Source organism: Nematostella vectensis, chromosome 7 (genome assembly GCF_932526225.1).
Source record: "Nematostella vectensis chromosome 7, jaNemVect1.1, whole genome shotgun sequence".
NCBI lineage: Eukaryota > Metazoa > Cnidaria > Anthozoa > Actiniaria > Edwardsiidae > Nematostella > Nematostella vectensis.
The window spans coordinates 3885342-3911301 of NC_064040.1; the positions used below are offsets into that span (position 1 = coordinate 3885342).

Consider the following 25960-nt stretch of genomic DNA (forward strand, 5'->3'; position numbering starts at 1 on the left):
ACACCTAGTCCACCCTTACTGTCCAATGTGACACACCTACTCCACCCTTACTGTCCAATGTGACACACCTAGTCCACCCTTACTGTCCAATGCGACACACCTATTCCACCCTTACTGTCCAATGTGACACACCTAGTCCACCCTTACCGTCCAATGTAACACACCTAGTCCACCCTTACTGTCCAATGTGACACACCTAGTCCACCCTTACTGTCCAATGTGACACACATAGTCCACCCTTACTGTCCAATGTGACACACCTAGTCCACCCTTACTGTCCAATGTAACACACCTAGTCCACCCTTACTGTCCAATGTAACAAACATAGTCCACCCTTACTGTCCAATGTAACACACCTAGTCCACCCTTACTGTCCAATGTGACACACCTAGTCCACCATCATTGTCTAATGTGACACACCTACTCCACCCTTTGGCATAGTTTAGACACTGTTCTTGTTATGTAACATTCCAAATGCAAACATTTTAATTGTTTCATCACCATTTGCATGCTTTTCAATTTGGAAAAGCACATAGAAAAAAACAGCTACTAAAAACTTGGCTTTACTGTCCAATGTGGCAGGTCTACCTCTAATAAGGCACCCCTGTTCCAAACCCCTATCCATCACCTACCTCTTCATATCTCATTGTTTTCAAATCAGTTTTTAGCTTGTCAGCTTCCTTAAATCGCAACAATAACAAAGCATTTTTTAGTAATAAACCCGCAAGCCCCTCCTTCACTCCCTCAATTAGTAGATTAATTCTTTTTCAGTAATTCAATATTGTATCAATATTTGCAGTGTTCTAAACTAAGAAATTATGGACAAAACCATTGTTGTTAATTTTTCTACACTTCTTATGTTTTTATATTCCAGAACAAGTTTCCTATTCTCATCCCCTCAAGTTGACCCACTCTCTATGCCGACATGAATTTATTGTTGCAATCCTTACATGCATAACAGTCTTTAGGTCCTTGCTTATCCTAGTGAGGTTATCCAGCATTGCTTGTGTCTCTGCTGTCGGTCGTACCGTAGCTTGCTGGGGGGTGACAGAAGGCCATCTCCTAGGTCAGCCAAAATAGCATAAAACTTTAAAAAAGAAAATGTACTAGCCCTCTCTACACACATCATCAAATACGTATCGGCAGAGTTATAAACCCCTCTACACACATGATTAAATGTTACCAGATCATGAACTAGACCCTCCTACAGATATTATCATTGATTACCAGAACATGAGTATAGTTTTTCTACTATGACCATAGTAGCAAAGTATCATATTAGAGCGTTTAAGTAAAACTCTCTTCAACAACTCATATAAATAAAGTACATGAGAAAGACTCTCTGCAACAACCCACATACTCATGTATTTGCTTATGTATTTACTCATGTATAATATACAATTACGTTCAATATGCAACCTGAATTTTTAGGTCATTTTCCAAAAAAAAAAAGAAAACTGTATTTGTCAAATGTCGTAGATGAAAAATATGTTGAAAAATATTCAAAACTGGTAAAAAGTCAATAAATACAAGTGTGCTAGAGGCATAGATAAACACGAAAACAGTATTTTTCCATGAGAAAGACCCCGTGCAACAAATCACAACCTTGTTGTGCCTGACCTAATATTACATCCTATACCACTAAGCTCCTTCTGTTGTACCATAGTACAATAGTAGACGAAGAGAAAATACAATTTCAATTAAAATAAGAAAACTTAAAATTACAATACAAAAACCCATACTTTGGAACCAAAGTAGAGAAAGGTAAACAATTTCCGTTAAAAAAAGTCCATGAAACCCCTACTATAGTATCAAAGCAGAGAAAGATGTATTTTCATGACTAGATGAAAGAAATCATGTGAAAGATGTACTTCTATGACTGCATTGAAAGAAATCATGTGGAAAATGTATTTCTACAACTGGATTAAAGGGGTATGTAAAAGGTGAGTTTGTCGGTGACTGACTGACAGGATGAGGTAAAAGATGTAGTCTGTGAATGGTATGTAATAACCATAAAAATAATCAAACTGTAAGTTAGGCCACAATGGTGTACTCGGAATCATGTGGAAAATGTATTTCTACAACTGGATTAAAGGGGTATGTAAAAGGTGAGTTTGTCGGTGACTGACTGACAGGATGAGGTAAAAGATGTAGTCTGTGAATGGTATGTAATAACCATAAAAATAATCAAACTGTAAGTTAGGCCACAATGGTGTACTCATTTACTGTTATTTACCACACAACAACCAAATTCAAGTACTTGAACGTAAAGTATTCTTATATCTACATTCCCCTTCCCCATTTTTTCTACCCTACCTTTTTCCTTTCTAAAATTTTATTAAAATAATTAAGTCCAAAATTCTACAGCAAAAGGTTAAAAAAACCTTTTTAAACCATGTGCAAAAGTGAATATTCAAAAATATATGTTGTATTTGGATGCTTTTTTGCATGTGCACATACTAGCATATTTTGATTACATAATATATTCTATAAGGACCAAGTTAACTAATTAGCAATGTGACATCGGAAAAAACAACAACAAAGAACCTGTTAGATAACCAAGCATAACTAGATGTTTCTTGGGAATGCAGAGCGTGGGGTGCAAGTGGAATGCAAATTCCAAATAAGTGGAAAGACCAAAAACCCTTCCTGGGTTCAATAAACAATGTTTTTTTTTCTAACATTATTGGAACTTGCAAGTATTGCCAGGGTTTCTTGTAAGACACACAGACAAAATGAATTTTTTATTCGTTTTCAGTCAAATGTGCTTTTTGTTTGAAAGTAATGTCTGATCTTTGATGAAAGGATAATTTTTTTTTTCCTGTTGCTGTCGGGAAGAGGGGAGGGGAGTTGGGTTCAAACTCATGCTAAGCTATCTACTTTCAGACACAGTTCTATTGCTATTTCCAAACTGCAACAATGATATACATAATCACACAATAACACACACCATACAATCATCTTTTATGGGATTATTCTAAGTAGCTCTAGTTCTCACTAGGGAGCATCTCAAAGATGTTTTATGATGGTTGTTTAGAAATGAAAACACACTTACCCCTAAAACTTAAGCCTACTCAGCTTTTTTATGCAAGAGAAGAAAAATATAGAAAAGGAAGCAGTAGAAACAGTAAACAATGGTCAATGTGGACAAAATATGTTCCATTCTTGCCATCTGGTTTCAAGAGCGTAAAAAATGTTTACTCTTTCCCATCAAACCCATGGCACACTGACAAGCATGCATACAAACCAAGTAAAAGATCACTTTTTAAAACAAGGAATTCAATTAAGAGTTAAATTTGCATTCCAAATTTGCAACATACATGCTAACTAACCAGAGGATTACCATGACAACTAATCTACTTTACTGACTGTCTTTTTCTTTTTTTACAATGAATTCTGTTCCAAGGATTGTCTGGATTTCTCCTTGCATGAATGCCCAAGGCAAGTTGCTCCCTTGTAGAGGGCAGCGCTCCCCACTGGGACAAAACACCTCTGTCCCTGCTCCCTGCTTTTTAATGCTATCCCGCGAACAAGGAAAACAGAACTTGTGGTGCATGATTGAAGGACACTGGACAAAGTGTGTGTCTTCCAACTTGTCACGGCATAGACTACACCGGAGGATACTCTGCCCAGATGATCCCTTCTCTTTCTCTTTGCCATCTCCATCATTAGGAAGACCACTTTGAGTTTCAGCAGATTTTGAAAGGGGTCCAGTAGGAGGTCTAGGTGAGCGACTGTGAGGGGACATGTGACCAGCACTTACAAGGTTATTCCCTCTTCCCTCATCCCGCGGAGCCCCTGCAACCTCAAAGTGACTACCTCGCATTACAGAGTTATTAATGGGAGACTTGGACTGAGCACGCACATGTACCTCACTTGGGGGTAACTGCATGCTGGCGACTTTTGAGATGGGCGTGGTGACCATGGGAGAAACAGATGCAGATGGTATGGAGCTGACTGGAGTGCCAGGGGGGGCTGACATGGCAGTCATCACGAGCTTTCCCCCATCAACTTGGTTCTGTACCCAAGCAGGGTGCTGGTGCATTGTCTCCTCCCGCCCAGGGTGACCCATTCTATTCCCAGAGGTGATTTCATACTCCTCAAGATCCATGGTTCCTTTTCTCTTACGCCCATACATGGTTCCAGGCCTGGGGTTGAAGCTTAGGTTCACGTTAGGCAGAGGGTATTCAGAATCAAGCTGAGGTCTTGGTAGAAGCTCTTGTTTAACTGGCTCCTTGAAATAACGTACTGACTCAGGGAGCAAATCTGCCAGCATTCGCCAATCCCCTGTACCTCTGTCCTTTTCATATTCCAGGTATTTCACTCCAGAGGTATGCGTCCTGCCAATGTCTTTGTGAAGCTCTGAATGCATTTTTTTAACAACCCCAGCAACACTCTGAAAAACACATCCTGAACCGCGTGGGTACTCAATAAATATCTTGAGCTCAAATTCCAGGCCAGGCTTGTTATTGACATCAAAAACAAATATCCTTCCAATAGAGGTGTGATCCTTTTTGAAGCGAATATCAAAGGGTACAGACCTGTTAAGCAAACTTAAAGTAGCATGGGCCTGCATGTGTTCCTGCCTCGGGGAGTCCAAGGGGATGTGAGGGGGCGGTGCCAGGGGGCCGACAAGAGGTCCTGGATGAGGACGGGACACGATAGGAGTACCGTTAATCAGCGCATGACGTGCATCATCAGAGAAAGTAGACCCTCTTCGATCATCCTTTATACCTGGTACCATGCGAGAGCCGGGCGCTGATTTTGGGTCTGTTGAAGTTAGCTTATGATGTACAGTCGCGGAGTTATTAATTTCCAAACTATCCTCTGTTGTTTGCGACGCGTATTTACTGTAAGCCTGTCTCTGTTCGGCGCTTAAATAGTTCGCCCCGCCATTGTTGACGCTCTGATGCGCGCCGCGAGACGAAGGTGGTGGGCTCGGGGTCGAAGACACGGAAGATCCTGTCGAGTTCAGTCTGTCGTTCTTAACTCCGTGTTGAGCGTTCCGCTCGCTCTTTTCCCAGTTTTTTCGCAGTAGTCTGCTGTAGTGTATGATGTCTTCAATTCGTTCAGCCCCCTCGTAGTTACAACAACCCCGGCAGATAGGTTCGGAGAAATCGTGTAAGATAGCCCATGGTGAATGAGGCAAATCGCACAGAAAGCAGTGCTGCCTTTGGAATCGCGACGCCATCACTGCGAAATTTCGTACTAATCACTGTCAAAATCTCTTCATAAGAACATCATAATCGCTCCGAAATTTTACACAAAGTTCTTGTGTCGACGGCGGGCATGTATATTTCGATATATAACGTGTCTCGTTCTCCTTGGTAGTCGACGAATGCTATTTGTTTGAACACTGCGAAATTCGGTCAAGAAAAGCATGGAGCGGTGGGGCTAGCCAATGACTGCTACGTGCAGCTTTGAGGGAAATGTAAGCGGAATATAATCTCGGCAATCCAAGTAGATGACGCGAAATGTGAGCCGTATAGCACACCCGACCGAGCGAGCGGGGAAAACTAAATTTAGTGTTGGGGTGTGAATTAGCATACGAGAGAGAGCCTGCAGCAGCGACGTCAAGCCGACAAATCACACACGCTTCCGATTACGTCACACGTGATCACAATACACGCGGAAGATTACGAGTTCACCCTGCTTTCGAGCGCAAAGAAATTACACAGTTTTGCAATTGAAATCATCGACAGTCCACAGAATATCGTTAACATTAATAGACGCTTTAAACTTGAAATTCAATGAACCAGTTCGGAAGGAAGCAGACGAAGTTATTTTTTTACTGATGTCATTGTGTGATTGTTTCGTGTCAGACAATCGGGTAAACATGGCTACCACGTGACCAAAAATACTTTGGTCTCCTTGCTTATAAATGTACATAAATTACAAAAAAAACGGCGTGAAATCAACAAGATAGAAGCTTGAGTTTTAAAGTGGGGTGTGTAGCACCAGTTAAGGTCAAAGCAAGGTAGACAAGGGGCTATTATTTTTCAGTGAAATAGGATAACGACTTGTCTGTCGGCGACTCGATTCTTAACGCCGAAGGGCGGTGCAGTATTGCTCAATCCTATGAGCACTGCTTCCATTATCAATGGAATGTCGAATGACGTCAGAAGCAATAAATATACACGCTGTTATCATCACAGACGACTGGTTGGCTGGGGGAACGTAAAGTCTGGCGTATACCAAATTACAGTGCTTTACAAACAGGTCTTTGCAAAAGCACTTTTTATACGTATCCAAAAATACGCGACAGGATTTCGCGCACGGATGGGAAATTATAAACACGCTGTAACTAAGTTTCACTCTTTTCTTTCTGCGAACGAGAGGACAATATGTGCTAAGAGTCCATGACTACCAGGGCCCTACCAGCCATAATAAATCCCCTTCGAAATATATTTATAATACTCGCAAAGTGTTTGCTCGATCTATACTCGCGAAGTTGGTCTAGACATTATTGCCAAACACTAGTAGATATGCTTGCCGTTAGGCAGATACAGTGCTTTCACGCACATCTCGCGAGGCTCCTGAGGTAAACGGCATAGGGAGATGAAGGGAGATGTAGGGGGATGGGGCTATATAACATGGAGGGGGATGGGGCTATACGCCATATATTTGCCTCTATGATACAGGTCACGTTGTATCGACGTAAAGTAAGGAATCTTAGTTCTGTAAAAGAGTAAGCTGTGCAACCATTTGGCTTCATCGACAAATCAAGGTTATTATTCGCTTCAGCCCTTGAGTGTTGTTGCGTCATAATACCATCGCGAAAATCATGAAATTACAAAAAAAGATTTAGTGGATTATGTAATCGGAGTAAAAGCTGTAAAAATCTATGTGATTTCCAAGATGTGTAATAAAAGCGAGGGAGGATTTTCGAACATGCAGTGAGCGGAAGGGGACCTTGGTCTGTTTCTACGTGGGTATTGGATTTGAGGGAAGGTCATGACTTTTGACCCAAGTACACATTGCAAAATATGAGCTATGAAAGACTTTGTTCCCTAAAACAAGGAGCGGGAGTCGCAGTAGGCTTCTTTTCAGAAAAACCGCGCGCCACGTAAACACGGCTGGAAACCAAGTCTAAAGCCGCAGACGTGTGTATTGAATATTTATAGAACGGCGAATTGAACATTTTACACTCGCTTATAAACACAGTGCTATCGTAGCCAGGGAATATGGTACGCTTAGTTTAGTTTAGTTTATTGGCTTTGTCACACAAAAAAAAATACTACGGTTTACAATAGGAAATAAACAAGATAAAGAAAATAAGAAACAATGTGACGGGAGAAGAAAACAGGGCGTAAGCCCCAATTGAAATTCTTTCCCAACAAATTACAAACAATAAGAATTCTAAAACGAAAATAAAAATTGAATTACATAAATTTAAGATCTATGAAATTATGGCTTGTAAGGGTTGCAATATATACAGCCCTCAATGTAAAATAGGAAGGTTTTCGGAGCACGCCTTTTAAGCACTTCCCAGAGCCTCGAGTGATCATAATAAAGCTGATATACTGTGTTTTTATAAATGCGTTCCAGAGCGTGTCAGACAGATCAAGAGGCTACGTGCTCGAACACCACCCGACCACTTCTCCCACAAACACAAACACGACAGCTGTAGAGTGGAGGCAAAGGGGCATAGCCCCTCGAATTGTTTGCCGTGCGACGAATGGCTCAATGGATCAATTACACCATTTGATGACGCAAACGCCATCGATTTCATGAACACAACGAGCGGTGCGGTTATTAAAAAAACGTATCCGCAATCATTTAAATTTTAAAACTTATTTGATAAATAACACCAAAATTTGAAAATAAAAATTTTGTTTAGTCGGCCATCTGCGGCTACAGGCTTGACAAAATTCCATAGTGAGTAGAGCTCCATAATTGCCAACCTTGAAAGCTCAAAAACCGAGAGACTGTGCTTCAAATACAATAACTATATAAGAAATTCTCAATAAATTCTCCCGGGAGATAACACAGTAAATGTTATAGGAAGTATCGATCTTTTTGCCGGAAGATGAAGGGTAAACACCGGGAGTCTCTCGTGAAAACCGGGTGAGTTGACACGTATGGAGCTCTTACATTTTTGATTTTCTCTTGATAGAAAATATTGGAGCGATTCAATTTATACAATCTATGCTTTGTTAGGTATGTATAAATTGAGAACACCCTGTCCATTGAGGTTGTACGGGCCACGCCCTGTGTAGTCAGGTTCTATTAGCCACGCCCGGTGTAGCGAGGTTGTACTTGCCACGCCCGGTATAGCGAGGTCCTACAAGCCACGCCCGGCATGGTCTAGCATGTTGACATTGAGGGCGTTCCATGTCTCGGATGACATTGCAATCCTGCCAGCATTCATAGCTAGTTGACACGACAGACCTTAGAGCGGGATCATCTCGGATCACTTCCTCGATAACAAATCTCGTAAACGGACTTAGTTGATACGAGTCACGTGCGGCTCTGCTGACGCAGTGTTCGCTTATTGCGTTAAAAGGGCCAGAGCCCGTATAGGCCGTGGACTATCCGTGTGGTGGTGGGGAAACCAACCAAACAAACCTCGTGATGGTACAGAACATCTCGCAATCCCACGACCACGCAGACATGGCGTGGGGAAATCTGAGCCGTGAAACAGGATACGAGCTAGACAGGGGAGATACTTAGGAACGTGATATCCACAGTGGTGACGAGAACCGGAACTGGGATAGGTGGGGTATCTGTAAAATATAGACCGGACATTCGCGGACCGGACTTCGCTGACCGGGGTTTTTTTTTTAGATTTTCCGTAAAAAAATAGATTTTATATAAAATTTTAAAATATAATACAATAATTACTTTGTGTAATGGATAGTTTCCGAAATGCGTGACACTTTGATCCTAATAAAATAAGAATACCATATATATTAAGAGACCCCAGAAATCCCAAAGTTAGAGTTGATTTGGATAAATATTCGCTTAGTTATGGGCAGCCAATAATATCAAGTAAAACACGTGGGATTGAGTGCTTTAATCATTAAAACTGTAACAAAGATTAAAGATCTACTTTTTGAATTTGTGAACTGTGAGGCAGGGAACTGAGCTGTCAGTCGGTCTCGTGCAAAACAAGAGGTGTTAACGTGACGTCACAAACTACGCGCTTGTAGAACGCGCGTGAAACAGAAACCAACACGAGACATACAAGAACAACCCATGTTCCGTATTACTGTACCATCGGCCGTCAGTAAACGGAGGAGTTTCCGGAGTTTGGAGACGGGAAACGAAGTAAAGTGCGCGATATCGGTGTTTCCGTTCCGTAGATTATTTCGCGAGTTGATTGTCTCCTGGTCAATAAACATAATGGGAAAAAGTGCCCACATATAAGGCCACGATGTCATCAAAAGAGCATAAAAACGATATGACCTCCTACTGTAGGCGAGGATCAGTCTAGGCGAGGGACAACGAACAAGCAACGAGTATCTGGTGCCTATCGTATACCCTGAAGCCTCCACAGCACTTCCGAATTTAAACAAAGTTCAACCAGTAAGGGGTGGACTATTAAAAATTTGGGAGGGGGAGGGGGGTTGCAATTCCAAAATATAAACGTACATGGCCGATTTTTCAAAAAAATGCAGAACTCCGGGCCCACGAAAAAAAACATGCACAAAAAAATGCCACCCCCTCCCCAAATTTTTAATGGTCTACCCCTAATCCAACAAAAACAATTGCAAAGTCTTTTCTCTGTTGTCTCTCTCACCTTAACATATCTTGTCGCGAGTCATTGGCATCCAGCCGTGTGTGGTTCGTGTCCCATCTTGTGCCGTTTGTATCATGTCGGGTGTCTAGGACAGTTCGCCTTTCTTTCATTCCTAATGGTGTGTGCCAGGTGTCGGGTACTTTTCTCCGCTTTCCCAGGAGCTCCTCTATAATATCACGTGCTGAAAAACGGTGTCACTCAAACACGTCAAGCTCCTTACTCAACTCACCAACATTTCACACTGAAAACTCACCGACACCGCGCACTAAATAACCCACGAAAATCACGCATTAAATAGCGCACCGATATCACGCACTGAATGACGCATCGACAACACGTACCGAGTAACGCACAGACATCACGCACTAAATAACCCACTTAAATCGCGCACAAAAATCACGCACCTTTCCTAGTTTTCCTTTCGTCGTCCCTTGCTCGCCAGTGATCATCATCATCGAAGTGCACCCGTTTATCGTGGTGGCCAAGAGCAACGCGCTCTGTTGGTGGTGCAATGTGTGTGCTCGAGATGGGCACAGGAAGGCGCTTTCGAGGAAGGGGGGTATGGAGTGGTGATTCCCTATATTCCTGAGGGGAGGTCTGTGTCTTTGTGCTCTTGACCGCCATCGTCTTGTCTCTCTGGCCTGTACATGATTAGCAAGCACTTATCTGGGCCGCAGCAGGTGCGAGGCACATGTGACCCTCATCCCCCCCCCCGAAAAAAAAATATTTTCAAAAACTTAGAGGAAATGACCAGTAGGGGCGTGGCTGTGCCCCTAATATTTTCTTAATGTTTTCATATGATGCCCCCTCCAGCAAGATTTCAAGTCCTGCTACCGCACTGACTATATACCCTATGCTGCTATACTGAATATATATACTGTATATTATACTGTATTTTTCGCACCTTTAGTTGGTCTGTCGACAGGCCTGTGTTCTTTAGCTTGATCCGAAGCAGCTTTGTACACAACCTGTTGCTCAGGTTGTACCCAAGCTTGCTTCACCACAGGTTGGTGAGGGACAGATGAGGGATGGGGTGGAGGTACCCCATGTCTGGGCATGTCAGAGGGAGCATCACATGAGGTCCCATGGTGAAGTCGGTAAGGGGCAGATAAGGGATAGGGTGGAGGTACCCGGTGTGTCTGCATGCCAGATAGTGCATCACATGAGGTCACATGATAAGGTTGGTGAGAGGCAAATGAGGGATGGGGTGTGGGTTCCCTGTGTGTCAGCATGCCAGAGGGTGCATCACATGAGGTCACATGATAAGGTTGGTGAGGGGCGAATGAGGGATGGGGTGGGGGTTCCCTGTGTGTCGGCATGCCAGAGGGTGCATTATATGAGGTTGCATGATGAGGTCTGTCAGATGAGTGGTGGGGCGTAGGCACCAAATGTGTCGACATGTTAAGGTGTGCATCAGACATGGTCGCATGAGAAGGTTGGTGTGATGGACAAGCAGACACGGGTGGAGCTACTCCATGCTGCATTGTGCCAGAATTTCCTTGTGAAGCAGGGATAACAGGTCCTGTGAACTTGTCTTGCATGGCTGTAGTCTGTATTTGTTGTGACTATAAAGATGAATTAAAATGTGTGTATTAGTATTAGATATAAAAAAAATCCTACTAGAAACAAATTTAGTAAGACACTTGACTCCTTGACAAATATTTCAGTATTTAGCAACTGTATGGAATAGTGGTTTCCAGTTTTAAGTGTCATTCTTATAAGTCATGTAGGTTTCGGCTAGCATGTAGCAAACAGTTCATGTGGCACTGTATCATCACTGCAGTAAGGCAACATAACTTGACCAGGTTTCCTTAGTATACACAGAGGGCATGTAGCAAAACAAGGCCTATTCCAACAAAATTAGAGGTTGTGGTTTATTATCAGAATATTGCCTAATAAACTCTGATCCTCCTGCTTATACCTGCATCATTTGTATGTGAATTTCCTCCGCATTAAGTTTATCTATTCCTGAAGGTCATTTTATTCATTTTATCCTTAGGGACAAATGTATGACATCAAGAGTTTTAAATTACCAAATACCTGCATAGTTTGTATGTGAATCTCCTCTAGTTGTTGGAGCATGAAGTTTATCTATTCCTGAAGGTCATTCTATTCATTTTATCCTAAGGGACAAATTTATGACATCAAGAGTTTTTAATTACCAAATACCTGCATAGTTTGCATGTGAATCTCCTCTAGTCGTTGGAGCCTTAGGTTGATCTGTTCCTGAAGATCTTGCTCCTGTCCATGGTGAGACCCACCAGACTGCAAACCTTGCAGAGTGCTGACCAACGCCCTGATCTGTGACTCTAAACCATGCTGGATCTATACACACACAGACATGATGGAAACATGTTTTAAATAAGCTCATTTCACATCAAATATTGGCATCTCTTAATCTTGGCATTCGCTCCAGCATTCACAGTAGCATGAGAATAATCAAAATTTCAAAAAAAGGCCATTGTATGAAATCACACCCACAAGTATCAGTTTACCAACTAAGAAATTTAATATTCTTTGCATGCCATAATATTGCATTTTGAAAACCAAGGTGTCTTTGTCCGGGAAAATTCAATAGCAGATCAGTGTAGAACAAGACCCCTGCGGTCTCTGCCTCACGTTTGCATCACATGACCTTTTGTAAATAGCACCACTTGGGACAATCAGAGTGTGCATTAGAAATCAACTATTCTAGAATCTGTGATATTAAACTGGTATCCACAAACCATAAACAGACACACACAAGTATCACAGGTACACCAATCTGTGATATTAAACCATACTAAACCAAAATGTTGATTCACATTTTCATGCACATTCTGTGCACTTAGTGAAACAGTTCTTAACTTTGTGCCATTGTTATCATTTCCTGTAGTAGTGTATTGTTAACTCTAGTTAACAAGAGTCCCCCCTGATACTGCAGCTGTTTTACCTGCAAAAAAGGCACAGTGGCAGCTGACGCAGCAGCAGCAGCAGCAATGGCTGCAGCAGTAGACACTGGGTCATCAGGTTTTGGCCCAGATTGCTGGGTTCCCTGTGTTGGGATGACGGTTGGCATAACAACTCTCCTAACGGGAGCTGACTTTTTGTCTTGTCTGTCAATACAATTATATCATGAATATGCAGAAAATAGCAATAAACAGCAACTTTCATGCGTACCTTTGCATAAACTGTTCTTTCAATGAGCGTTCCTTTTCATTTAACAAGAATGACATTGCCTTTACCTTATCTAGGATAATAAACAGATAAATCATATGCAAAACATCACAACAGGTCACAATATTTTGTAGCGAATACAGGTTAATCCTATTTTGAGCCTCTTTGGATCTCAAATTATTTCAGCCCAGCAGAGCTCCTTGTAGTGCAGCCATGATATAAAACTATGCAACTCTCACTAAGAAATCATGCAACTTTTTGGGTGACAAACTCCCAAACGATCTGGCTTTTAGCGGCAAAATAACAACAAAAAGCAACTTTTTTTCAGTGGAGCCACTCAAAGTGGAGGTGGGGTACCAGTGTATGTATCAACAGCTTACCTGGTTCTGTATGGATGCTAGCAGTGTTCCTAGTGTTAGGATCTCCTTGCTGCAGCACTCTGTTATCTGTCTGCTGCTGGAAGAAAATAAAGGCCAAAAGAAGGATAAGATACTGTTTAAATAAGTGAAGGATAAGGCAAAGAACAAGTGAGGGATATAAATGAATAAGTGAGAGATAAGATATGGATAAGTAAATAAAATAAAATAAAATAAAAATATATCCAACACATGTTCAAGAGAGAAACTACCCTTGTAATATTGAATTAAAAAATGGATTGTTCTTGTGTAGCTACTGTAGCCCTACATTTTCCATTTTCACCTTATTTAAAAGAATACTACAGACTCACATGGATAAAATGCAATCTAAATTATTTCACAGTATCTACCTTTGACATTCTTTTTCCCAAATTAGGCTCCTCAAATTGAAACTGCTTCTTTGTAGGCTGAGTTTGATTGTGTGATAAGGCTGGTTCTTGCTGCCGCTGGGACACAGTTTGGCAGCCTATTTCACCATCTCTTGCTTCAGTAATCAAGTGTGACTGCATTGTGGTTGTGGAAACTGCTTCTGTAGATGGTGGCCTCAGTGAACATCCCATAGGGGGGACTGCTAGGCCAGGGTGATGATTGGAGGAAAGGAATACCTTTGCTGAAGGGTCATCAAAATGTTGCACAACAATAGGAGAAAAGTCACCCTGTGTTGAGTCACCAGTATAATCTAAAATATAACTTGGAATTAGTGGCGAATGACTGTTAGATACTGTTGATATCATATTTATCAACAATGTGGTTTTAACAAATTTTAGCTTTCAGTGTTTTGGTCAGCATATGAAAGATTTCATATAAGATATCGTATTATAAACATTACCTGGCCCCTTGCAGATAAATTTTTATCTTCTCAAGATAATGTCAACACTCATAGATAAAATTTGTATCCTTAATAGCCCATCCCAGCGAAAAACCTACCTCAACTACCAGAATACAACGTGCGCTTTTTAGGCTTGCACCAAACGAAGCACCGCTGCATGACGGTAGTTGAGGTAGGTTTACATGTCAAGTGTGTGTGCATGCTTATAGTTGGATTCGCCAAGTTTTGTCCATATTATCTTCTATTTATTTTATCCCCAACGTTCTTATTGTTACTGTTAAAATGATTATATATGTATCTTTGTAGATACAGTACCATGATGTGTATCAAGAGGAGACGGTATTTCTTTAAGTAGCCTGGATGGTACACGGACTCTCTGGACGCCGCTGAACGATCCACTCATTGTAGTAGTAGATGAACTTTGCAATTCATCTTTGGACGAAGTGGATAGCTGATGCTGATCAGCCTCGTCTTGAACTGATGTACTCTCAGGCCACCCTTCCTTTGCACCGGTACTATCCGATCCACTCGAAATCCTAGCAGTGTTGAGCCCTTCGACAGCAGCATTAGTAATGCTCAGTATTTCCCTTGGTCGCGTAGTTTCATGTTTGTTGTTGTCAGGATTTAGCTCATGGTAAACGATATTTGCCTCTTTTCCATCACCTCTCGCGTGTCTCTCAACTTTTGGAACTTTACAATAGTCGCCATATCGCTCTCTATTCTTCTCTTTCATTTCCCAACATTCAGTGTGTGATAATGGGGAGTATTTCGAGCGAGATATTATCTGTTTTCTGCGTGTTTTGTTTTGAGCTCGCCCGCCATTTTTCGATTTGAAAAATGTACCTTGAGCCCGCAAAATGTTTACATTTGGTCAGTGACTGACCGGTACCCAGTCTTTTTGCAGTGAAAAAGTTTGAGATGGAACTGGACAGAGATTACTCAAAATAAAAAAAGATGATTCTTCGTTCTTTGGCGAACAATTCGAAGTCTTTGAAATAGCTATGGCTGCAGTAGATACAGGGCTTCTTACTGAGCTTGGTGAGTTGATCGAAGATCTAACTACTACCGGGAAACCGACTCTAGACGAAAACCATATGAAAAAATTGAAATCAATATGTAAGAAGTCAGAATTGTACGTAGAACACGCATATCACAACCTGTTAACACAGTTAAAGAAAGACCACGCCGAAATAAGATTGTCTTGCCTGCAAATCATACGGGAATTATTCGGGAGATCGCACAGATTCAGAGAGCTCTTATTGGAAGAGTTCCAGGTCTTTCTTGAGCTGGTTGTTGGTACAAATTGCGATGAGCCACTACCGCCTCCTGATTGTTCAGCTAAAGTTCTCAAAGAAACAGCTATTAATTTGATAGAATGCTGGCAGCAAAAATACGGTCCACATTACAAGAAACTCGACCTTGGTTATAGATACTTGAAGAGGATTAAGCATGTGAGTTTTGATCAAATCAGAGAGAGGGCTTCCGCACAGCTACAAATAGAAAGGGAGAGGGAAAGAAGGAAACAAGATCTTCTTATGAAAAAGTTAGGAAACACAATGATCGAGATAGCAGATCACACAGAGGATATGGAGCTTTGTGTTACCGAAGTGAATAGCTGCTTTAAGTTGCTGCTGCCACGTCCTGAAGAATACGAGGTCCACTTGAGGGAGGGTGATGGTGTGGTCCACTTGAGGGAGGGTGATGGTGAGGTCCACTTGAGGGAGGGTGATGGTGAGGTCCACTTGAGGGAGGGTGATGGTGAGGTCCACTTGAGGGAGGGTGATGGTGAGGTCCACTTGAGGGAGGGTGATGGTGAGGTCCACTTGAGGGAGGGTGATGGTGAGGTCCACTTGAGGGAGGGTGATGGTGTGGTCCACTTGAGGGAGGGTGATGGTGTGGTCCACTTGAGGGAGAGTGCTGGTGTGGTCCACTTGAGGGAGGGTGATGGTGTGGAAACACCAACCAATAAAATAAATGAAGGGACATTGAATGATATTACTACCAAAGAAACAGCCTCTGGAAACCCTAACGTGACAGAAATAGGGATATCCAGTCTAGCAACAGAAAATCCACACCCAACAAACAATCATAACAACCAAGAAGGACATGGAAAGAAAGGTGGAGATGGTTGCCTTGATGACAAGAGCAATAAACAAACTGAGGGACAGGGTAAAAGGGACATTGATGTTTTGCCTGGATATTGTGATGATGGTAATGATGATGACGATGATGATTATGCTGCTGCTGATGATGATAATGAAATTGGTTTTGATGATTATGATAATAATGATGTCATACACCATCATGGTCTGGGATCTCATTCCTATCAAATAGAAATAGAGTTTAGTGATATGGTACCAAAAGTTATTGAAAGTGAGGACAATAGAGTTATTCTAGATACTCTAAAAGAGATGAACAGACAAATCTGTCACAAACATCTTCCTATGGTCGACAAGTGGCTCAAAGTTATGAGCAAAGCGGGCCAACAACAAAATGAGATCAAGAAAATTATAGACTTGAAACAAAAATTGGTAAAAGCTAAGACAAAGTTTGAAGAGCTTGCTATTGAACCTTCCAAAAAACATAGAAATGAGGCCAGTGGATCCAAAACTACAAGAAATGTGAGTGAGGACAGTGATAATGAGTTTGAAGATGTCCCTGAGAAAGAGGGAGTTGAATATATTCCTGTGAACAAAAGAGCAGAATATGGTCTAGACACTTTAGAACTGAGTAGGGAGGATGGTCAAGACCTCAGTGAGAGAAGTCGAGCTATATCAGAAGAGGAATCATTTCTTAGAGCCAATGGGTACACATTACAAGATGCAGAGGACCCCACTTCGCTTGCATGTGCTTTGCTGGAGTCTAGAAGACAGTATATCATGTCTCAGCCATGCTCAAGTAGAGTTGGTGCCAGTGTAGCGATGGTGGACAAAACACCAGAGGTCAGCATATCCCAAGTAGATGGTAAGAAGAAAAAGCACCTTGAAGTCGCTCCTGTAGTACCATTTGACATGGATCTCTACTACTGGGAAAAGGCAGATTTTGAAGCACCAAAGATAATCCGATCAGAGAACTTCAATAACAATTGGGCTTCAAAAGATTTTGAGGCAGAGCAGGTATTTGAAGGTGACAAGGGCTCATTGTTGAGGAGAACTATGGCATTCACTGGGAAATTTGAGCCGGTTAAATGGTCATGTCGGGCTCCTCTACCAAATGGTAAACTTTGCCCAAGACGAGACCGTGTAAAGTGCCCTTTCCATGGAAAGATCATACCGAGAGACGAACAGGGTAAACCGACAGGGGATCACACTAACCAAGCCGGGTCCTCCAATACAAAAACTACAGCTACAAGAAATTCATCAGCAGCTGAAGAATGGAGAGAAATTCAGCCAGAAATTGAAGCAGCCACTGGGTTTGATCTTGGTGGTAAGGGTAAAGGAAAGGGAAGAAAAAGAAATGAATCTGACAATAAGGGATTGTCCAAAAAACAGAAATATGGTCGTTTGACAGACCTCAACAAACAGACCAACACAGCTCGTAGTCGGCTGGAGGGCAAAGTGTTAAGCCGCAAAGCAGTCAAGCGAGTTACGCAGGAAATGGACTCATTGGCGACCAAGCGGATTAATGACAAGTTTGGGGATCAATTTAATTATCAATTGCAAAAATAGATGTGAATATTGAATATGATTTGTACTGAACCTGACATGATGACTGCTTTATATAGCTCATGCTGAAGCTATTAGACTATTCTATTACAATTAGACTACGAGTTCGAGTTTTCTATGAGTAATAGATAGTCAAATTGACTATTTGACTCATAGAAAACGAGAACGAGTAGTCTACGAGTAGTATAAATCCACTCACATACTACCTTCAAGTAAATTACGATTATACTACTTCTCAGTAATAAATAATATGTCTTCATATCAAGTATAATATTCAGAAAATACTTCAAACTAAATCATCAATCGGTAAGAAATTTTAATTTCTTACCGATTGATGACGTGTTTAAAAACACGTCACGAATAACTAAAAAAAAAGCCCAGTACGCGTCTATACTTCAGACTAAATCATCAATGGGTAAGAAATTAAACACGTCACGAATAACTAAAAAAAAGTCCAGTACGCGTCTTAAATGTAACTAAAAGTACTTAACAAGCCATGCGTTACTTTAATTTCGGGTGGAGAACGCTTATTGGAATTGGAGGTTGTTTTGAGGCAATTATGTGACAAGATAAAACATCATTAATTTTTTTATTGTAATTAGGTCTCTATACAGCAATGCGCTGTCCGATTTTTTCCAAACTTTGTCTAAGCTAGTTTGCCACAAAGTACGCGTTACACTACAAGGGAAAGGTAAACATAACGATCAATCATGTCTGTGGTAGCTTTTGGCCTAGGACTTATGCTGTAAGACTGAAGGCACTATTACCGTCACAAGGTGATGGATCCTTTTCTTGTTTTTATTCAATTGTTTCATTATGGAATATGCGCAAGTGATGGCGCTTGATCGTTGGCAAAAAAAAAATGTATTGAAACCCTGTGATAGCAGCTAATTTGACCATCGCTCACGATGGCAGGGTTAGTTCCCATGTAAGCGTACACCTATATAAGCCAGCGATCATATGGAAACCAGCTTTAGTGTCCACACATTTGACCGGATGACAGAACTGGGATTTTAAAATACCCTAACAGGGGTGTCCAAGGGCTGGTGTGGCTTCGACCGCGTTCGGGAATGGGATTGTACAGAACCAACTTGTTCCTGTTCGGTTTTCTTTAATAATCGAATGCAATAATTTAAATCCAATCACTCAATTGTGTCCAATTACCGTTTCAAACGGTAATCCAAACTTTGGATACCCGTTCAGGAATACATCTAGTATCAGGTACCTGTACCTTACTTTAACGGGAGTAAATAGAACAAACCACGTGGTTCTTGGAGGGACAAGAATAACAAACAATACAATGAACGATTATCTAAGGGAAATTCCCCTCAAAGGTATGGACATTACTTTGATATTGTTTTAGGACTATTTCTTTTTTTTATTATAATCACAGGGTTGTAGCAAGACAGATTGCTCCGGTCATCTCTCGCACACTCGATAGCTTATCATAGCATAGTAAATCGAGTTTAAAATTTTTATTATTTTCTCTTATACATACATAATGCCGTTCAGATCTTTATTCCTCGGTGCAAATAAAGGCACGTTTATACCAGATTATGAACGAGACCTATAAATCATGCACTAAAAAACATCCGTATTGCGTTGTCAGTCATCTTGAATTCTTTATGTAAATTAACGGAGAATCAATTGGAATCAATATCAACGAAAATGAATGAATTCTGCTTTCCAAACATTGTCGTCGTTTGTAATAATTGAATCTGTCTTATATAATTATTGCGGTAGCTATTTGTATATGCCTCTTGTTTGTCTAAGCCATTTTGCTAGCATAAAATCGCGATAAAATCACTGATTGGTTGACTAAAATATGCGTCTATCATTAGCTCGTTTTCTTTCTTCTTTTCACTGTTTTGCCCGTTTTCAGCACTCAATATTACGGCAAAATTTGACTCACCCAGCGCGCGGTAATTTTTCCATATATAATCATGTACCATTGGTTGCAAAGTTTATTTGCAATTTCCGATTTAAAGGTCTGGATGAGAGGACGCCACTAACATGATTAGAATTGTTCCTGGAAGACGAGTCGCCACCGACAACTCGAGGAGTCGGCAGATTCACTGTCTGGCGACCTTAGCGCGTGTCTCAGGTATTTACCTTGTACTCAGCGCAATACTCTATACCTACCTCCGTTGTTATCTAAACGTACCAGACAGGAAAAGCTTTATAGACCCAATTCCCTCCGCACTGCAAAAGGTTTCGTTGGCCTCGCTACAAGAGAAAATCGACCGGACTTATGTAGATCACACACCTGAGTTAGTTGCCCAGGGAGGTGTGAGCATTAAGTCATTTACGGACATAAGCACACGGACACAGCTATTTACAAACGGGCTGGTTAATGATATGAAAGGTCCGTTATTATATAAGACAAGGCAAAGAAATAACAATGGGAGAAAAGATCAAATTAAATCAAAGGGGATAATGTTTTTCCAAGAGCTACCAAATAACACTTTGTACAATGGTGTCAGAAGAGAAAAAATTCTCGAAGAGTTTAAAAAAGACTGGGACCGTCTGCATGGGGCAAGAGTCGACTGGGAACACATTCTACGTCCCTGTGCTAAAAACAGAACATGGATTAAAAACACAAAACAGGATAAAATGGACAGAAGCAATGCAAGCACGAGTCGAGTTGTCTACAAAGACATTCTCCCGGCCGGGGAATTTAGCAAGATTTTAATACAAAGTCGGACATCCGACGGCCGGATCAAAAGCCGGGGTGGAGACTCATGGAGAGTGTACGCGCGCGGCAGGGCCTCTACTGCTGCCTGTATGTGGGACTACGGCAATGGGACCTATGAGGCCCTCATGCTGATAGCTGACCCGGGAGTGTACCAAATAGTTGGCTTCCTGGACTACAGCTTGTGCGATGGATTCAGGGACCCTCCCACGGATTGGTTCGTTAAAGGTAGTATCCCATCACGTGACCCGTGATCGACGTGTATCCCTATAACCCAGGAGGGGAATCCGAGAACCAGCACCCCCCTTGATTTTAGGCCTCGGAACGGGATTTTAGCCATCCGGAAAACGGTAATTAAGCTTTAAGGAACGAGAACGGGATTTGAAGTGGTCAGCGACCAGAAAGACGTAACTAGAGGAAAAAATCCAGTAAAAGTAGTTCACCCCCCACTCCAATAAGATTTATTTGGTCTATACAGAGTCTGTACATAGTAGTCTATGAATTCAAATAAGATTGAGATTGTTTCGCATGCGTTGAAGGACTACAGCGTTATTGTGTTTCGTAACGCAGTGAATTTGGCAATAAAAAAGACCTAAATCGGACAAAAATTCCCAAACAGCAACAGAGGAAAAAATTATCCATTTCTGAAAGGGTTGGAAAAAAATATTTATGCGATTCTATCTTTGTATTGAATTCCACTATTTCTTTTGAATCATACAATGATATACGTGACCAAACCATTGTCTCGCACTCGTTCACAGGAAACGCCCAGGGAAAATACCAGTCAGAAGGGTTGTTAGGAGAACTGGACGATTTTTTAATGCAGTCACTTGATGAGCAGCTGTCAATCACAATCTATCCTTCAAGAATACCACCCTCAGGTAAAGATATAACTTGTCAATCACAGCCAATACCTCCCGAATTCTACCCTTAGGTTAATAGGTCATTTGCCAGTCACAGTCCGTTCATAATGAATAATCTCACATAAGATGCCAAGACCAAGGGATTTTGTGTACTCATCGGGTAAATATGTCATTTGTTAATCACAGTCCATACGGAATTTCATCCTTAGGTACATAGGTCATTTGCTATTCACAGGCCGTTCATAACGAATAATCTCGCAAATCATGTCAAATCCAAGGGGATTTGTGATGAATGACAAACAGACCGTAATTAATAGCACACCTGCTCTGATTCAAGTTCTCATCTGTCTCCAGAGTTAGCCATGGTAGCTTCCAAGCCCACAAACAGCTTAGGATGTGACACTCTTTGGGACGGGTATGGAAGGTGGAAGGATAACTCTTGGGAACCCTTTGTACATGGTATGATCACCGTTACTTTTAATATCTGTTTCAGTGCAAGTGAGGCGTCGTGAGGATGGGCGGCGAACCGGATGCGGCAATTGCCCTCCCTCCCTCCCTCCCTCCCTCCCCCCACCCCACCCCACCCCAAATAATTTTCTCGGTAGAAAAAAAAAATAATAGAGCCCATGGTGAACGTCAAACAGCATTACCCCTCTGACACCCAAATGGCGGAGAGGAAAATGCTTGTGTTATTTGTTCGTGTTCCTGTGTTTGCATGTGAGATAGATAGTGCTATAAAGTCAGAAAGGGAGGGAGGGTTGGTGTAATAGCAACTAGGCCCATTTTTTTTCGCCTCCGCCTCAGTACCAATCAGTTTGACTTAGACATGCTTCTTTGCTTCTGTAGTTAAGCTCTTGTGGTAATGTAGTCATGTCTGGATATAATTGCGCTGTTTATAATGTATGAGTGTGAATAACCATGTCCGAGACTTGAACGGCATCAGGATGGTACTGGTCAATCCGGACATGGCAACCAATCACAAAACGCTGCTGCTAAACGTTAACTTTTGTAGCTCTAATGAGCAGCATTGTTTATCATCCTCAGATTCCTTATCGTGGCATACATTGGCCAAAGCCCCCTCGTCAGGGGTACTGTGGGTATATGGAGACTCGGTAGCCAAGAATTTCGCGCTGTCTTCTCGACGTCGGTTGTTATGTAATGGACTTTATCAACGATGTGAATACAGCTATAACTGGATTTACCCTGTCAAGGCGGGTGAACAGGTACTCGGAAAGCAGTCGTAGTGTCGTTGAACACTGTGTTCGACTCGCGAGGCTGTCGGTAATACATCGAAAGGGGTTTATTAGAGGGGCCCTTGCAAAAACCAGGTGCACGACGCGATGACGCTAGACCAGGTGCATCTGCACGGACGGGCACGACGCGATGACGCTAGACCAGGTGCATCTGCACGGACGGGCACGACGCGATGACGCTAGATGAACGCACGCATCACAACCTTTTTGCCTGGCTTATTTGTTTCGTTTACAAAAAGAATGGGAAGCTTGAATGAAAAGAAATAAATTAATTAAGATATCCAGATTGAAAAAAAAGGACAACAACATTGAAATAACCGAGAAAGAAGAGAACGAAAATGAAATCATGTATTTGCAACTGTAGCGCAGAGCTCAGCAGAGACAAGGGACGGAGTTGATTAGCGCGACTGAGCCCCGTGTTTCCTTACCAATCACAGGGCCTTTTGTCATTATTATTTTTATAATTATCATATCATTTTATAAAAGCCACGATGCTTGTGGGCATACTGAAAGGCGTTAATTTGTTAGTAATGTATGACAGCGTTGATTTTATTTTTGGGTTATACAAAAAAAATGTATTTGCTTCTGTTATCATCCACATTTTAGCAAATATTGTAGTGAATTATCTAAAAGTAATCCTTGTTTGCGGACAGAGAGAAATTCTCGCCACAGACGCGAAGGACTTTGAGGCACACCGTGTGCTGGACAGCATCCGGACAGTACTGGTCCACCCGGACATGGCAACCAATCACAGCACGCTGCTGCTCAACCTTGGCCTTCACTTCACCATGACACTTAACTTTACTACATATCAAAGCTTGATTGACAGCCTGGTAGCCATGCTTATGCGGTATCAAGACAACGTCAGATATCCAAAGGTTATATGGCGGAGTACTACAGCTATATGGAAGGAAAATGCGGGTGTGCGAAATTTGACGCATTTTCGATTCCTCACCGAGCAGGTAGGTCTATTTTCAGGTCTGCGCTCGGCCGCATTGCTAAAGGAATATTGATATGACATACTCCCTTCGCTCTTATTACGGCAAAAAATACCACAATTTGCACAATAAGTCTCTTTGATTATATGTAATATTTCCTGCGCTTACAGATGATAAATAAAATCGTAATATGAGACCCCTATATTAACCCTTAAGTCACTCATATCATATCATAAATTGAATAATCTATATCTCAAAGGCGATCGGCAGTTTGTGGAAACATATCCTCCTATCACGTGCATACCCAATCATCACCTAGACACTTCTTGTGATTTGAAATTTAACTCCCAGGGGGGGGGGGTTCTTCCCATGTCGACTTGATAGGGATACTCGTCGTATTTTTTAAGGGGCCAAAATCGGGCCTCAGGTATTCTTTAGGGGGTACCCGAGCAAAAAAAATAGGCTTTTCTCTATTTTTAAGGCTCCTGAGGTATTTTTTGGTCGTGCAGGTATTTTTTAGGGGTATTTTCGAATTTTCCAACTAGCATCCCTATCACTTTTACCTTGAAGAACCCCCCCCCCCGGATTTAACGGCTTATTAGTTAATTAGTCTTTCCCCCCAAAGCCAAACGAATATTCAATTCCATAGGTCAAACAACCCCGAATAGAAGTGGAAACAGTTTTGGAACAAACTTGGTTTGGTCTCCACGGGACGTTTATTGTCGGATTCGGCTACATACCAGAGTTTATGATTTTTAGTTTTTATCCACAAATAGCAAGTCTATTGAGAACCAAAAGTGGACTTTCGGCCTGAACTTGTGCTACTTGGTTTAGAAAAGCAACGAGGGATTGGAAAGGGGACCCCAAAGCACTAATTGAAGACCTGGAAACCGCTGTCTAGATACAGCTTTGTTTAACTTTGACTGGCTAAAAAAAGAAAACTCAAAATAAGGGGGTGAGAAATCTGTTTTCGGTCTGATTTATAAATTCAGCTTAAAAATAGCCGGGGGCCAACAGGTCAAAATAAATAAAGAGCAACAGGTGAAGTATTAGATCCATTATCGTATGCTGTAGTATGGTACACTTTTTACTATCGGCCTTCTATTGCCACTTTAGTATGAATACTCTTTTGTCTTTTCAGCGTATTTTACTATTCAACGCTTACGCCAACTGGGCCATGTGCCGTGGCGGGGTTCCTATACTTGACGTTCATCCAATCACGGACTCCTATCCGCATGGACCCATAGACGTGGTCCATTATTACGGACTGGTTACGTATCCGGTGGAACAGAAACTTGAAAAGCTAAAAGCCAATGGGGAGCTTTGACGTCCTGGCGGAATGAAAGCGTAACCCAGGAAGAATAGAAAGCTCCCGAGCGCCAGAAAATTTCCTCTTTAAAAACTAGCGCATGTTACCTAAAAATCCAGCAAGCTCGAGATAATTCTTGCTGACTCCTTGCCAAACTATATAAAGGCCCTCAGCTTATGACATTATCTTGGGAAGGTTGCACGAGGCCTGGACAAGACCTCTCTACTTGAATAAATCAAATGGAAGGTCAAATACATACAGATACATTTTCCATTTGGTATAATACCTACAAGGAACTAAAACCCCTAAACACAAAATATTTTTTCTGCCATGATAATGCCTAATGCCATCACTGATTAGGGCAAGAAAGGTTTTTTTTCTCTCTTTTTTTTTTTGGGGGGGGGGGGGGGATAGACTCTCCATGAAATTAGACAGGGTTGATCTTTTAGGATGTAAAATTCCAACAAATGCCATCCCTCCGGAGGGGGTTGGGCTTACGCTAGCAATACAGAGTAACCTTGTGACCTTTAGAGGCGCGGTACTAAGAAACTCGAATACGAACAGATGGCACATTTGTTAAATCATCGAGGGGCATAAGCATTCGCCCGATTTTCATAAAATTTTGCAACAGGTACAACTAGAACTTGCTTCAATCAATTTTTGTTGCTGTCAAAGCACCAGAAATAGCCAAAATTTGATTATGGCAACTTTGAAATAAAATAGCATTTAAAGTAACAAGATAAAGATAAAATGACTAGATGTTTAGTTCTGTTATGAATCTGAGGATGTAACTTTGTTTACTATTACCGTCACCATAAGACAAAAGCGAGGCAAATTCTAATACCTTTCACTCGTGTTATTTACCCAGCACCACCAGGCTGCCACTCTACTGTATTCATTGATTTTTTTAAATCAATGATTAAATTTTAAAAAAATTACTTGTTAATGTATTGGAATATTCAAGGTGCTTTTGGCCAAGAAAAGTACTTTTAGCGAAATAATAATATATATAGTTTTACATTCTGAAGTTTTTGTTTTCGTTTTTTTCTATTGTTCCTGACTGGCAAAAAGTGCGCATGTGGCAATATTTGCGTTGC

General features: G+C 41.5%; 4 protein-coding genes and 1 long non-coding RNA gene across 6 annotated transcripts in view; 3 read left to right on the forward strand and 2 right to left on the reverse strand.

The window, feature by feature from the left end:
- Positions 1–14989, reverse strand: part of LOC5514923 (protein TALPID3) — a 30552-nt gene extending 15563 nt beyond the window's left edge. Inside the window, exons 1-11 of the mRNA XM_048729732.1 lie at positions 14459–14989; positions 13665–13993; positions 13279–13354; positions 12902–12971; positions 12675–12837; positions 11912–12067; positions 10647–11307; positions 10147–10383; positions 9743–9923; positions 951–1062; positions 633–680 (exon numbers count right to left, since the gene is read on the reverse strand). Of these exons, the coding sequence (XP_048585689.1) occupies positions 633–680; positions 951–1062; positions 9743–9923; positions 10147–10383; positions 10647–11307; positions 11912–12067; positions 12675–12837; positions 12902–12971; positions 13279–13354; positions 13665–13993; positions 14459–14876 (2451 nt within the window). The 5' untranslated portion in view covers positions 14877–14989. The remainder of the gene's footprint in view (positions 1–632; positions 681–950; positions 1063–9742; positions 9924–10146; positions 10384–10646; positions 11308–11911; positions 12068–12674; positions 12838–12901; positions 12972–13278; positions 13355–13664; positions 13994–14458) is intronic.
- On the reverse strand, positions 2732–5575 carry LOC5514965 (probable E3 ubiquitin-protein ligase IRF2BPL). The gene has a single exon (XM_032384496.2). The coding sequence runs from the start codon at positions 5189–5191 to the stop codon at positions 3362–3364; it is 1830 nt and encodes a 609-aa protein (XP_032240387.2). The 5' UTR covers positions 5192–5575; the 3' UTR covers positions 2732–3361.
- Positions 14990–15038: 49 nt separating the features above from the next.
- LOC125556788 (UV-stimulated scaffold protein A-like) lies at positions 15039–18260 on the forward strand. Its single transcript, XM_048729729.1, has 2 exons — positions 15039–15847; positions 16064–18260. Exons 1-2 carry the CDS (start codon positions 15145–15147, stop codon positions 17809–17811), a joined length of 2451 nt encoding a protein of 816 aa, XP_048585686.1. The 5' UTR covers positions 15039–15144; the 3' UTR covers positions 17812–18260.
- A 138-nt stretch (positions 18261–18398) lies between these two features.
- LOC116619579 lies at positions 18399–25117 on the forward strand. 2 transcript variants are annotated; one of them, XM_032384495.2, is made up of 7 exons: positions 18399–19142; positions 19797–20728; positions 21262–21381; positions 21718–21822; positions 22408–22586; positions 23270–23578; positions 24696–25117. In XM_032384495.2, exons 2-7 carry the CDS (start codon positions 19822–19824, stop codon positions 24879–24881), a joined length of 1806 nt encoding a protein of 601 aa, XP_032240386.2. In that variant the 5' UTR covers positions 18399–19142; positions 19797–19821; the 3' UTR covers positions 24882–25117. The 2 variants fall into 2 exon arrangements, with proteins under 2 accessions (XP_032240386.2, XP_048585688.1); XM_048729731.1 differs by lacking the exon at positions 21718–21822.
- On the forward strand, positions 22597–23128 carry LOC125568212. Its single transcript, XR_007312132.1, has 2 exons — positions 22597–22718; positions 22762–23128. It is a non-coding gene; the product is annotated as an uncharacterized LOC125568212 (long non-coding RNA).
- Positions 25118–25960: the final 843 nt, after the last annotated feature.

Excerpts from the sequence above, each read along its gene's own strand:
- LOC125556788 (XM_048729729.1), top strand. The coding sequence starts at position 15,145 with ATGGCTGCAGTAGATACAGGGCTTCTTACTGAGCTTGGTGAGTTGATC. Across the intron at positions 15,848-16,063 it reads CCACTTGAGGGAGGGTGATG|GTGTGGTCCACTTGAGGGAG; the intron begins GTGAGGTCCACT and ends GGGAGAGTGCTG.
- LOC116619579 (XM_032384495.2), top strand. The coding sequence starts at position 19,822 with ATGATTAGAATTGTTCCTGGAAGACGAGTCGCCACCGACAACTCGAGG. Across the intron at positions 20,729-21,261 it reads CACGGATTGGTTCGTTAAAG|GAAACGCCCAGGGAAAATAC; the intron begins GTAGTATCCCAT and ends ACTCGTTCACAG. Across the intron at positions 22,587-23,269 it reads CTGTCAAGGCGGGTGAACAG|AGAGAAATTCTCGCCACAGA; the intron begins GTACTCGGAAAG and ends GTTTGCGGACAG.
- LOC5514965 (XM_032384496.2), bottom strand. The coding sequence starts at position 5,191 with ATGGCGTCGCGATTCCAAAGGCAGCACTGCTTTCTGTGCGATTTGCCT.